The sequence below is a fragment of the Vigna radiata genome, chromosome 8 (genome assembly GCF_000741045.1).
Source record: "Vigna radiata var. radiata cultivar VC1973A chromosome 8, Vradiata_ver6, whole genome shotgun sequence".
NCBI classification, from domain to species: Eukaryota; Viridiplantae; Streptophyta; class Magnoliopsida; order Fabales; family Fabaceae; genus Vigna; species Vigna radiata.
In genome coordinates, this window is record NC_028358.1 from 1,650,502 (window position 1) to 1,664,651 (window position 14,150).

General features: G+C 34.4%; 2 protein-coding genes and 1 long non-coding RNA gene across 3 annotated transcripts in view; all 3 read left to right on the top strand.

Moving 5' to 3' along the window:
- Nucleotides 1–6,650: 6,650 nt before the first annotated feature.
- LOC106772583 (syntaxin-121) lies at nucleotides 6,651–9,569 on the top strand. The gene is made up of 2 exons (XM_014659082.2): nucleotides 6,651–7,417; nucleotides 8,788–9,569. The coding sequence occupies exons 1-2, from the start codon at nucleotides 6,853–6,855 to the stop codon at nucleotides 9,219–9,221; spliced, it is 999 nt and encodes a 332-aa protein (XP_014514568.1). The 5' UTR covers nucleotides 6,651–6,852; the 3' UTR covers nucleotides 9,222–9,569.
- A 741-nt stretch (nucleotides 9,570–10,310) lies between these two features.
- LOC106771297 (syntaxin-121) lies at nucleotides 10,311–12,437 on the top strand. Its single transcript, XM_014657250.2, has 2 exons — nucleotides 10,311–11,431; nucleotides 11,728–12,437. The coding sequence occupies exons 1-2, from the start codon at nucleotides 10,882–10,884 to the stop codon at nucleotides 12,081–12,083; spliced, it is 906 nt and encodes a 301-aa protein (XP_014512736.1). The 5' UTR covers nucleotides 10,311–10,881; the 3' UTR covers nucleotides 12,084–12,437.
- A 266-nt stretch (nucleotides 12,438–12,703) lies between these two features.
- Nucleotides 12,704–14,150, top strand: part of LOC106771782 — a 2,581-nt gene continuing 1,134 nt past the window's right edge. Inside the window, exons 1-2 of the long non-coding RNA XR_001376515.2 lie at nucleotides 12,704–12,962; nucleotides 13,113–13,184. This is a non-coding gene — a long non-coding RNA (uncharacterized LOC106771782). The remainder of the gene's footprint in view (nucleotides 12,963–13,112; nucleotides 13,185–14,150) is intronic.

Here is a 14,150-nt window from a genome sequence, read left to right on the forward strand (position 1 = left end):
TTTGAATCAGAGATATTTTTTAAAAATTGAAAAAGTTTACTCTTTTATAATCATTTTATATTTACTAATGTGTGTAAAATGAATATAAACTTTGTCAATTTATGTTACTCTTTCCAAATCTCTAAGGTAAAAAATGATTTTATTGTTTTTTATCTTGCACAATGGTTAAAGTTTATTCTAAACGCCTTTATCAACATATTAAACTCGTAAAAAGAACTCAATTTTTTTGATAATTTTTGTAATTCTATTCTGTATAATATAAAAAAGATATATATATATATATATATATATATATATAAATTCAAATATGGAAAAGTTACTCTAAGGGGATTCTTTGTTTTTTCTTTTTTTGTCCTTTCCTAGAGTCCGATTATTATTCCTTCTTGTTTGTGTTGAAATAGAAATATTCTAAAAATCTCAATAAAATAATCTTTTTTAAACCCTTCCTGAAAAATCCTATATCTTAGTTTCTATTTTTTCAGTGATAAAAAAGGGACATAAGGAAATTAAAGAAATAGGTATAAAAGAGCTCCTTAGGAGTATAATTCTTTCAATTCTAGGTTGTAATCTTACATCATGTATCCCATACCAATAGAGAAAGGAAAAAGAAACACTTTGTGTAAAGGGAAAAGGACAATAGAGGGAAATATATTGTTCTTTAAAAATATAATGAAATGTGGTGTAGATGTGTAAATAATATATGAAAATTTAATTGATTTATGAATGTTTTATTTACATGATTTAATTTAAAAATGAAATTTAATAATAATAAGAAGGGAAAATATATAACACATTCTCCAAATGAATGAACAGAACAAGAGCAACAAATTACGATGTCACGGGTTGTTGTGTGTGGCTGAGGGAGAGTATGGAGACGAGAGAGAAACAAATTGGTGAGGAAGGTGGATTAGGGTTAGGCAAAAGTTTCTGATTTTTATTTTTTTTTCAATTGGGGCCATAGGGATGATAGAGAAAATGCTGGAGTGAGAGAGATGAAAGAGAAAGGGTTGAGAGGAATGAAGAAGGTGAGTAAGGGTTTGCGGTTTTTTTTTTTTTTTTAATTTTAAGAATGAAAATTATTTAAATATCCTTGACCTTAAAACTTAAAAACCATCATAAATAAGGTTATTTTTGTCTACTATAATCCGGTACATATCCTTAAAATGTACCAATTGGAAAACAGGCGTACACGTGTTAACAAACCCCATATATATATATATATATATATATATATATATATATATATATTCTAATTTTGTATTAAATATTTGTTAAATATATTTTCACGTAATAAACGTAATAATTAAGTTGTTTAATTTAAATGATATTTTAATTCAAATATTAATTTGAAATACCTGTCAACAAATAAAAAAATTTAACCTGATTGAATTAAAAGAATTAAATAATTATACGCATTTATTTTAGAAATTTGGAAATTAAAATATCAGACAATAAATTTAATTTTTTTGTCAAAATTTATAAACTAAACTCATTTAATTCATAAAAAAATATGTTACAGGTAAAGTAAAACTCTAAAAGACTGTAAGTCAGTTTAACTGAATAATCACTATTTAAATATAGGAAAAATGACATAAAGTTCAATAACAGAGAGATTCTTATATCATTAGAAAATGTTCAATTATCTCTGCAAGTGATTCGATGATATGTTTACAAAAGATTGAACTCTCTGTTTATAATACAAGTCCCCGATCTAAAGTAAAGTAACAAGAAAAATAATATTTTAACATCAATTTTTTATACTATTTTAACACTGTACATGTGTCAAAACGTGATTGGACGATTTTAAATTAAAAAAAAAACTTTGATTTTTTTCTTCCAAATATGTTTTTGTTTCATTTTTTTTTAATTTGAAATCGTCCAATCACATTTTAACACGTGTGCAGTGTTATAAATTAGTGTTAAAATATATTTTTCAATAAGCAATAGGATTTTTGGTACATAGGTTATTACAATGTCGTCCAAATATTCATTATCCCGTGTTAGAAAACAAATATGGTAAAAGATTCTGTCCATATCTAAACATGTTTTTTATACTAGTATCAAAACAAGACACTTATTTATAAAATATAATGAATAAATTTTACAATTTTAAAAAGAGAAAAGTTTATTTATTATTTTAATCATATTGCTAATCTTTCTTAACTTTTACTCAAATTCCAATTCTTTCCTTAAATTATTTATATATTTATTAACTTCTTTACTCATATTTGTATTGTATAGTTGTCTCTTTAAAATAATTGTCTTTAACACTTCAATAAAATTCTTAAATAGAAATCAATTTTAGGATAAAAAATAACTTATTATTAATATAGTGTCTCATTTAGATACTAATTTATAAATAAAAAATTATTTATCTTTAAATTAATTATTGTTTCATAAAGTTGTGTTCTCTAAAGATCGAGTTCCATTCAAGTTGTTCATGCTACGATTGAGTTTTTCATATAGTTCGGTCGGTCTCCACAATAGCACGACTAGTCCGACTAGTCTCTGACAGGAAATAATATATTTGATTATAGTTTATCTTATCTAGTTTCTGTATAATTGATTTTGTCTTGAATATTATAGTTTACCTTATTTAGTTTCTGCATAATTGATTCTATCTTGAATAATTTATATATTCTTCCTTTAATTATAGAATCTAGGTATTTTGTATATTCTATATATTGTATGCTGGTTACTCTTTCCAAATCAATAAAACACATTTGTTACAATCCTTACATGGTATCAGCCTAATACTGATGTGCTTTTTCCTTTAACACCATGATCCACATGTTAAACATACGCCTCACCTCAACCAATTTCATTCTCTGGCGTCGTTAGCTCCTTCCTCTTCTTAAAGGACAAGCCCTTTATGGTCATATTGATGGCTCAATCATAATTCCTCCTGCGAAATTGCCTGCTGTTGATGGATCTTTGACGGTTCCTAATCCAACCTTTATCACGTGGAAACAACACGATCAAAGACTTGTAAGTCTTCTTTAGGCTTCCCTTACTGAAGAGACTCTAGTTGAAGTACTGCATTGTGACACCGCACAACAGATCTGGACTACTCTTGAATCCCTCTACGGTAGTGACTCCAAGCAAAGAGAAATTGGGATCAAAGATCAACTGTTGCACCTTACAAAAGGCTCATCCACTGTTAGGGAGTTTTCCAAAACATTTTGAGGCTTATGTGATCAACTCAGCCTTATGGATAGACCAGTGGATGATTTAGATGAATTACACTGGTTTTTACGGGGTTTAGGTCCCACTTTCACTAGCTTTGGTGCATCTCAATTAGCCATGCGACCACTGCCTGTTTTTCGTGATCTTCTTTCTGCTGCCGAGAGTTTTGAAATGTATTTACATGTCGTTGAATCTACTCCCTCTCAAGCTGCTTTTAATACCACTACTCAACGTTCCTCTCAATCATCCAATACACGTTTTCAATCTGGGTCGCGTTCTTTCTCAAATGGAAAAACAGGTTGTGGTTACCAATACTCAGGTCGTGGTGGTCGCGACAGAGGACATTGTCCTATCCATTGCCAAATCTGCCGAAGGGAAGGTCATTATGCCACATCTTGCCATCAATGTTATGAAGGTGGCCCACCTCAATCTTCCAATCTTGCTGAATCATTTGCGAATTCTTGCACTCTATCAAATTCAAACCAGTCTGATTGGTACCTTGATACTGGAGCTTCAGCACACATAACAGCAAACTCATCTGATTTAGACTCAATTGAGCCTTATTCTGGTAATCATACAGTTACTGTTGGAAATGGTAATGCTCTCCCCATTTCCCATATTGGATCTCATCGTTTGACAAATACTTTAAACCTTCTTAATATTCTTGTTGTGCCTGGACTCCAAAAGAATCTCATTTCAATTAGCAAACTTACACGTGACTTTCCTGTGGATGCTATATTTACTGACACATCTTTTCTGCTTCAGCAAAGGGGTATAAAGGAAATTCTAGCAAAAGGGAGGCGTGATCACAACTTATATGTATTGGAGCATGGTCAAAATGCTTTTGTTTTTGTTTTAAATTCCAATAAGCTACAAGGATCATTTGAATTGTGGCATTATCATTTGGGTCATGTTCACTTTGATACTATTTCCCATTTAAGAAAAAGAGGTCTTTTGTCTTTATCTTCTAATTTACCAACTCCTTCCATTTGTGGCTCTTGTGAATTAGCTAAAAGCAAAAGACTATCTTATTCCTAAATGAGAAACGTGCATCGCATGTGCGGGATTTAATTCATTGTGCTATATTCCTCTCCCAAAATCCGGTGGCTCACAAACGCGCTAAACATATTGATATTGATCATCACTTTGTTCGAGAGCTTGTTCTATCTAACAAACTCATCACTCAATTCATACCTTCTGACCTCTAGCTAGCAGACATATTCACTAAAAGTCTGCCTCAACCATTGTTCCAGTTCTTCAGAGACAAGCTTCACGTTGGACCAAATCCCACGCTTTGCTTGAGGGGATGATAGGAAATAATATATTTGATTATAGTTTACCTTATTTAGTTTCTGTATAATTGATTCTGTCTTGAATATTATAGTTTACCTTATTTAGTTTCCACATAATTGATTCTGTCTTGAATAATTGATATATTGTTTCCTTAATTATAGAATCTAGGTATTCTGTATATTCTATACACTGGTTACTCTTTCCAAATCAATAAAACACATTTGTTACAATCCTTACAGTCTCCTTAACAACCAAGTCGAGCTTCTCTAAAACATGGTCGGTCTCCTCAACAGTCTAGTCATTCTCCTTAATAGTCTGGCCTCCATAACACGATCGAGTTTATCGAGTAGCTTGACCAATACCTTCAACAACTTGGTCGAGCTCCTCAACAGTCCAGTCGACCTCCTCCACAGCCTGACCCATCAGTATGTGCATGGTTAAATCGAATAACATAGGTGAACGGTTTGTGAATGATCATATTATCAATGGTAATGACTACTTAGCCTCTTAATGTAGATTAAGGTAGTAAATACAAAATATTTAAAAGATTAAAGATTGTTTCTACTTCTTGTAATATATTTAATAATGTGTCTTGGATTTATCCTTCGCATGTGAAACCACATGTTCATCCTCACTAAAAAGTGACGAAGAAAGAAAAGAGAGAATAAATACTAAAAACAACTTATTTATTTTGTATCAAGATAATGTTTCTTTTGGTTGAGCAATTAGAAATATGAATCAATGTTATAAGTATTTGAAACATGGGATATAACTTAAACATTTTTAGAGATTGAAAAGTTCTAGAAGAATTGAAAAAAAAAATTACTAAACCATGACTTGTCCTTTGTCTATGAATGTAATTATCATATTTGACCTTAATCTTAATGACGATTATTATTATAATAGGATCTGTTGAATGCACTTATTATTTTAATATGCATCTTAACCTTGGAAGTTTGATGAATTAAATTTTCTTCAAAATATCTATATAATTTTACTATGTATTAGATTTTTCTATTCCACTTTAACGAGGATAACCTCAATTTCTTTTAAAATACTATCGACGCTTATGTTTGAAATTTAAGATACAATTTTTTTTCTTGAAAATGCATGTGGGACAAATAATTTTTTAGCAAACTTTTAAATCATGCATGTAGTAGCTTAAAAATGCATTTTTTATTTTGTAAGAACTAATTAACCCAAAATAATACTTAAAGAACTTTATAGAATTGTAATAAGAAGAAAAAAGGTGGATTAGGTCATGCTCACCAAGCTGTTTGGGTTGGTGAGAAAGAAATAATACGAAAAAAAAAAAACTCTTATCTATGTGCTTTATGAGAAACAAAGACCTTTCACCTTTGATGTAGATGATGCACACTAAAGGACAAGAAATTACATATTATACTAAAACAAGGACTAAAAAATAAAATAGATTTTACTATAACCTTTGGGCCATAGTATAATATTGTCAAAAATGAAGGTTCCCTTTTTTTCATCTCTCACTACGTGCATTTCTTTCAACAATATAGAAAAATCAAATTTCTGACAGATGTAGAGTTGATTAACAAACTAGAACAACCTTTATTATTTAAATAAGATACATATTATAAATTCTACACCGGTTAAATTTACTTAAAGAAAAAATTTAAAATATGTTACCATGCTCTCAAAATCGATTTTAATACTTGTGAAATTGATTTTTCGCTATTTATTTACACCAAACACTGAGTAGGTAAGATATTTTCTCTCTTATGCTTAAATTTCACCCTCCTAATTAATAAACTAATCATAGATAATTAATGCAAAATACAACCTCATGTGCCTTTCTGTTTACGCTGACTGATAGGGTTGAAAACTGGAGCGAAATACATATTATCTTACCGTAAAAGTGCTCTTTCCTCTCTTAACCCATTCTAAACGCGCTTTCTCTTTAAGCTTAAGCAAAAGAGAAAATGACTTTTAGTACGAAATTAAGACACTCTTATTATTTTCTAATTTTACCATATGTGTTTGAGAATCAACCCATTGCATTTATTTTGAGTATCTTATATTATTCGAAAATTTTGAGTAATTAAGTTTAAAATTATTTTACGATGAGATTAGAAAACGTGAAAAGAAGAACGTGATTATGTGACGCGCTTCTATAGTTCACCAGTTCAACTCTTTCCCTCTCATCCACGTCATCTCAAACCCCACGTTGACTTCTCTTTTCTTCTCAAGAACGCGGTAGTTGTTGAATCAAATTGAAAAATCCAGAACCATAATAAGGCCTCCGCACAAAGATCTAATTCTCATATTTCACAGTTTCACGATTTCACAATTTTACAAACACCTTCCATTCATTGTTCAGTCCCAGAAAACGAGGTACCAACCATGAACGACTTGATCTCCGGTTCCTTCTCTCGCTTCCGCGGCGACCAGGCCTCCCCGGACCGCCACCACGTCATCGAGATGTCTGGCGCCGGTGACGGGCACGCCGGCGGGAAAGTGAACCTCGACAAGTTCTTTGAGGACGTGGAGGGCGTTAAGGAGGAGCTGAAGGAGTTGGAGGGACTGGCGCAGAGTCTGAGGAGCAGCCACGAGCAGAGCAAGACGCTGCACAACGCCAACGCCATCAGGGACCTCCGTTCGCGCATGGACGGTGACGTTTCGGTGGCTCTCAAGAAGGCCAAGCTCATCAAGCTCAAGCTCGAGGCTCTCGACCGCAACAACGCCGCCAACCGGAACCTGCCAGGCTGCGGACCTGGTTCCTCCTCGGACAGAACCCGGACCTCCGTGGTCAACGGGCTGAAGAAAAAGCTGAGGGACTCTATGGAGAACTTCAACGAGATTCGGCAGCTCGTGTCGTCGGAGTACCGGGAGACTGTGCAGCGCCGCTACTTCACCGTCACCGGCGAGAATCCCGATGATAACACGCTCGATCTCTTGATCTCCACTGGTAAGGTTTATTTTCGGATTTATTTGTTTGTTACCGTTACTGAGTAACCACCCTCCGTTGGCAAGCTGGCTTTCCAGCTTTAGTGGGGTCTAAGCTCTCCGTATTCCGTTCAGTAGGTTCAAACTCAAAAACCTGTTTAAGGGATCGAGTCTAGTATCACATGGAACAGCGTAATAACGACATGTTTTTCTTAATTTGATTTAATTTAGCGAATTTTGCTGGTTATCATTACAGAGACACGAAGAAATTATAGTATATAAGGGAGTCCAAAACTCACCTTAACTTCATTTTCTTGGTCACTTTTAATGATAACAGAGTCTATTGTAATAGAGTTTGTTAGGTCTCTTGTGTTGCCTGAAATTGGACTGCTATAGGATTATGCAAAAGATATCTGATCATATGTTCAAGCAATTAACTTCTCCACAATGGATGTTATGCAGTTTTGTGAGATTGACTTAAATTTAAAGTCCATTTTTTGAGAAAATTTATTTTTATTTCATCAAATCATAGTGGGGGTGGCTTTGCCTGCCTTCTTTCCATGTGACAGCCAGCTCATTAGTTTTCATATACTCTTCTAATGTTAAATGGTCCATTCACCACAAATCGCGGACCATGATTTTAGCTTAATAAGTAGTCTTGAGTTTGAATACTAGGTATGTATCTAATACTTAGAATGAGATATTTTTTATGTGTGGAGCAATCTTGTTTGAGTTGAATAAGATTATCTTACGTGGATAATAAACTAGTGTGGTTTCTTGATCACTGTTTGAAGGGAAATTATACTTGGACGTTATATTTATACAACAAAGAGAGATACAAGGAGGTAGAGATGAAAAGAGGATAAATAATAAATAAAAAAAGAAAGCAATAATGTTAGAGAGAAGTTTTGTGAATAATATAATCGTTCTCTGAATCTCTAAGATGTTAAATCAAGTTGAAATTCGATAACCAAGGATTTCGGTTTCTCAAGGAAGTTCTTAGTTTAGACTCTTCAGTTGTATGGTGCTCGATTCATTTTTAGTTGTGACTCAGTGGATTTTGGATATATATTAAAAAGGTTGAAATAAATAGTAAATCTACTAAAAAGAGACGAAAATTTAATAGCAGGAAATTTGGGGTTTCAAATTCTTGTCTACTAGAACATAGTCATGATTAGTTTCTCATTTTATCCATCGTTGCTTCAAGTGAGGAGTAAATAAAACTTATTGAAATTAGTGGATAATTTATTGGACTTCTAAGTGGTTTTTCAAATTCAAGTTTGTGAAGCATTATTTTGTCCTCGTGATTAGGTTTGGGTTCAGTTTTGTCTAAATCTGATTTGATGGAAGTTTTGGATGTCCTATAGTAATATGTTTGTCACTTTTGTGCAGGTGAGAGTGAGACTTTCCTTCAGAAGGCCATTCAAGAGCAAGGCAGGGGTAGGATTCTGGACACCATCAATGAGATTCAAGAGAGACATGATGCTGTCAAAGAGTTGGAGAAGAGTCTCAAGGAGTTGCACCAAGTATTCCTTGACATGACGGTTTTGGTGCAACATCAAGGTGAGCAATTGGATGATATTGAGAGCCATGTGGCAAGAGCTCAATCGTTTGTGCACACTGGAACTGAGCATTTGCAGACAGCACGAAAGCACCAGAAAAACACCAGGAAATGGACCTGTTATTGTATCATACTTCTTCTGGTGATCATCTTGGTTGTGGTGCTCTTCATTGTGAAGCCATGGGAAAAAAGCAGTAGTGGCGGCAATGGTGGTAATCAGTCTCCACAAGTTCAAACACCACCTTCGCCTCCACCTCCTGCTTAGCCTTAGGGATTAGGATCTATAATTCATGAAACATACTTGTTTCATTTACTTTTGATTTGAAGATTGAGCTTTATATTTTGGGATCTAGCAGGGATGAGGGGAACATGGATTGGGCTGTACTTTCAAAGAAAATCTGTTGGGGGTGAACAACAGTTTTATTACAATCCATGGAACAGTTGGGCGGTTAATCTGGGAAGGAAATGGTTGGTTGTTCTGTTGGGGTAGATTTTTGGAGATCATTATTTTGAGCATCATATTCTTTTTCTGTAAGTATTTTATCAGTTTCAACACTTGTATTGCTGACTGATGGTTTATATATTTATATATATGAAGGGATCTTTTCCTAAATATGATGTACAGTATCTTACTCTCCCCTCATACTATCTTATATCATCGTTACACTTCTCTTCGTGAGGATCCAATAGGCAGAGGTGTATCGCAATTATTCCAATTGAGTAGTATACTAAGTTTCTACTTTAAAAACTGTATCTGCAGTTGCAATTGCTCAGTTTCAACGGAATCTGTTGATATTGTAATCATCACAAGTTTACATTGTCCATTGATCAAGTACTTTTGTAAGTGTAAGATATTATTGAACTCAACAAATTATGAAGGCTGAGTGGAAAATGACAATCAAGGCTTAAAGTCTATGATATCAAAAAGTTTCATCAGTTATCAGATTATTATTGGATTATCCATTAATATCAAGTTTTATACATGAGATATATATTTCGAAAATTTATTAAAAGTTTTACATCGAAAGATAAGATTAATTTATAATATATAAATATGGATTAAGTAGTTGAGTTAGACTTAAAGTATTAAAATGAGAATTTAAGTATAGAGTTTTATTTTTATAAATCACTTTAGACAAACAAGCAGGAAATTCTTGTTTCTAATGTCCTTTAGGTTAATTTTTTGAGAGGGGAGTGGGGAACTTGTGAATGTGTAGCATAATAGACATCTGTAATGTAATCTATCTAGGATGGTTAGGTTCCAGTGGCGAAACTTCTATATGTTAAAATTCTTGATTGAGTTGCTGATTGGGGTCACAACGAAGTTACGTTCGAAACTTCCATTCCTAGGATCGTTAACAGTTGGTTGGGACTGCTTGTAACAAAAATACTAGCGTTAGTTTTAGCTAAACCAAAATCCCCTTTTTTTTTTCAAATATTTTCTCCCTTTTGAGCCTTCAATTTCTGCAGTATTCCACCATTGCCCTTTCCTTGGTTCCCAAATTTGAAGACTGATAATACTTTTCCACTTCACACGAAATTTCCCACAAACCCATTTCTCCAGTCCCAACCTCCTTTGACCCGTTATCACCTTCTCTGTCTGCTACCATTCCACACATTCTTATTGTAAAGCCACCATTTGGGCAAGACCCATCAACTTTGCATATAATAAAACCGTGTTTTTCTCATTATTTCTTACCCAATTAAAAATTACAAACCATCTTGCAATTTGAACCAGTCTTTCCCACTTTCACCAAAATATTATTATTATTAAAGAAAATTTCAAACCCTTCGTTCCAAAGCCTCTGCCATTTATACACCCATATACAAATTTTCTCAATACATATATACACTTTCATTCGGACAATTTTCTCTCATCTTATAATTCTTTTAACTTCTCTTCCTCCATACATCACAACCTTAAAATGAACGACTTGTTCTCCGGCTCCTTCACCCGCAACAGCGACCAAGCCTCGCCGGACCACCACCACCACGTGGTCGAGATGGCGGCGGTGGAGGGCGGCGTGAACCTGGAGAAATTCTTTGAGGAAGTTGAGCCGGTAAAAGCAGAGTTAAAAGAGCTAGAGCGTCTCCATGAGAACTTACGTGGTTCCCACGAAAAAAGCAAGACCCTTCACAGTGCTAATGCTGTGAAAGAGCTTCGCTCGCGCATGGACGCGGATGTAGCACTGGCTTTAAAGAAAGCCAAGCTCATCAAGGTCCGGCTCGAAGCTCTGGACCGGTCCAATCAGACAAGCCGAAACCTGCCTGGTTCTGGACCGGGTTCTTCCTCCGACAGGACTAGAACATCTGTCGTGAGCGGATTGAGGAAGAATCTGAAAGACTCCATGGACAACTTCAATAGCCTTAGGCAACAGATATCGACGGAGTACAGGGAAACCGTGCAGCGGAGATATTATACTGTTACCGGAGAGAACCCTGATGACAAAACCATCGACCTTCTCATTTCTACCGGTGTGTATCAATTTTCAATTTTTTGTTTCATATATGGTCGTGTTTACGTTTTTCATGTTTTTGTGTGTTTGGTTTATAGAATATTATGGTTTTTTGATGATCAAACATTAATTAGAATCTTAATAACACATAATTAAACATATACACTATAATTTCACCTATCCTTTGCATATAGATATGTTTGAGTTTGTTTAGGAAACACATATTATTGATAGTCGAAGACATGGTACAAGATTTGAAACATGAAACGAAACATGAAGTTAAAAGCGTTGTACTTGTTAACTGTGTTGGAACAGGTGAGAGTGAAACATTTTTGCAGAAAGCGATTCAGCAGCAAGGTAGAGCGAGTGTGATGGATACGATCCAAGAGATTCAAGAGAGGCACGACACAGTGAAAGAGATAGAGCGAAACCTGAAGGAGCTGCACCAGGTCTTCCTAGACATGGCTGTGTTGGTGCAGTCCCAGGGAGAGCAATTGGACGACATCGAGAGCCATGTAGCACGTGCCAACTCGTACGTGCGAGGTGGGGTCCAGCAGCTCCAAGTAGCAAGGAAGCACCAGAAAAACACGCGAAAGTGGACCTGCTACGCCATCATTTTGCTCATCATTATCATTTTGATCATAGTTCTCCCCATAGTTCTGAGAAATTAATTGTTATTATTATTCCTCCCTGTAGTGGTGGCTGCCAAGAACTTTGACCGGTTCAAACATCATTGTTATTATCTTATTATAGTCAAGTCTCGTGTAATGTTTTTGGTCATTTTTTCTAAATTTTCCACGTTGAATTGGTACCTGTTTGAAGATTGAGATGTTTTGGTCGGGTTTCTAGAAGGCACGAAGAGGAACTCGCAGGAGCAGTTTTCTGGTGGTGGTATATTCTTTTGCAGATATCTATATGCATGTATATATTACCTTGTTATCTGAAAATTTAGGTAGCTTTCTGAGTGAAGTACTGTAGTTATTGTTTTGTTTGTTCATTTGTACAAAAGAGTTGCACCATTATTCATAGCATTTTGCTTTTAGCATATTTCTTTTTCCTTTATTGAACCATCTGATTGGTGGATTCATGGATTTGGTTAACATCTTCCACGAACTCCATTCTTTAACTTCTCTTTCTGACTTACAATTAATTAAAGCATAACAATGAACTGTAATGCGAGAAGGAGAAGAAGGGAGAAGATGAATATAAACATTCATTTTCTATATTAATTCTAGATATAATCAATATAAAAAGTGTAAGGCCCCTTAAAAAAAAAAAATTAAATTTTAAGGCTATTGGGCCTCTGGAAAGACCCCAGGCCCATTCGTATTGGGCACATGGCCAAGAGAGGGATCCCTTCCCCAGCTTCAGAATTTTCATTTCTCCAATTTCTTTCCTCTCTCAAGAACAGAAACCTTGCCCTAACTTAAGCTCTCACTTCTCTCTAGATTTCCAACATATTCCACCGTTAGAGTTGTGATTTGATTGCATATTATTGCTCCTAGAGTCAAGGGCTACGGAACCATCCGATTGGTTTCTCGTTTCGTCGGGTAAGAAAATTTCTCCTATTCTTCTTTTCTGTTCTTGAACTAGAGCAACCAATTTTTCTGGTTGCATGTATTTTCCACATTTTTTCTTTTTCTTTCCATTATATTCCAGCTCTAAAAAGTTTGTCCTATCACCAAATTGGTGATTTCTAGGTTCTGTTCATTTTCGAACGTTGTAAGAGGGTACTGTAGAGCATCTGTGAACTACGTTAAGCATCCCACCAGGTAAGGGGAGCTGATTATTTGCTTGATTCTAAAAACGTGTATGCATGTTAAATTTTAAGTTGTCGTTACATGTTGAATGCTTCTTTGGTTTTGGGCATTGTGAAATGTATGAAACTATGGTAGATTGCTTATAAATCGAACTGATATTAGCATGCAGAAAGAAATTGTTGGGTGATGTGAGATAATATGTGTGTGATTGATAGCAAAAAGAGGTGTGACAGTTTGCTTGGGAACTTAATAGAATGGTTGAGATTTAAAGAGAATAGAGTTTAATTATAGGTGGGACCCGAGAGAGAGAAGAAGGGTAGGAGTTAGATTGGTTCCTAATTTTAGGAAAGAGAAGAAGAATGGGTAGTGTATGTTTTGTGCAGGAGAGAAAACAGAGTAGAGATGGAATTGATAATANAATTACGTATGACAGGGGTAGTTTATGNAAGTGTGAGGAAGGAATGTAGTAGAGTGTGTGGGTGAGGAAAGTGAGACCAAAAGGGAACAAGAATAATGAGTGGTGGTTCACGAGAATGATGGGAGACCATGGGTTAAGTTTTATGTAATGTGATATTTGGTATATTATATTAATATATATGGGAAAATATTTCATGATTTGTTGGTGCCATGGTACGTTGGTGACATGCAGAGGATGTGTATTTAAGGTGCTAGATGGTAAGAGAAGTGGGGGAAGATGAATACCTTTTATTAGATGGAAGCAAAAATTTTCAGTACAGAGAAATCCAAATGTCCAATGGATTGTGTGGTGATTCCTTTTTATATTAGAATAAAAAGTGTTTACTGTGGGATCCTTGGAACTTTACTTTTATTAGAAAAGGGATTTTCCTTTTGAAATAATTGTTAATATAATATACTATTATATATATATAAAAGGTGCAGGACAGGTAATAAATAATATTAATATATTATAGTTATATATTACATTTGTATATGTACGTATGATATTAATTTCTATTA

What these genes read in the sequence shown, in the direction of transcription:
- LOC106772583 (XM_014659082.2), top strand. Translation starts at nt 6,853, where the DNA reads ATGAACGACTTGATCTCCGGTTCCTTCTCTCGCTTCCGCGGCGACCAG. An exon ending in CGATCTCTTGATCTCCACTG is followed by an intron (nt 7,418 to 8,787) that starts GTAAGGTTTATT and finishes ACTTTTGTGCAG; the next exon opens with GTGAGAGTGAGACTTTCCTT.
- LOC106771297 (XM_014657250.2), top strand. Translation starts at nt 10,882, where the DNA reads ATGAACGACTTGTTCTCCGGCTCCTTCACCCGCAACAGCGACCAAGCC. An exon ending in CGACCTTCTCATTTCTACCG is followed by an intron (nt 11,432 to 11,727) that starts GTGTGTATCAAT and finishes GTGTTGGAACAG; the next exon opens with GTGAGAGTGAAACATTTTTG.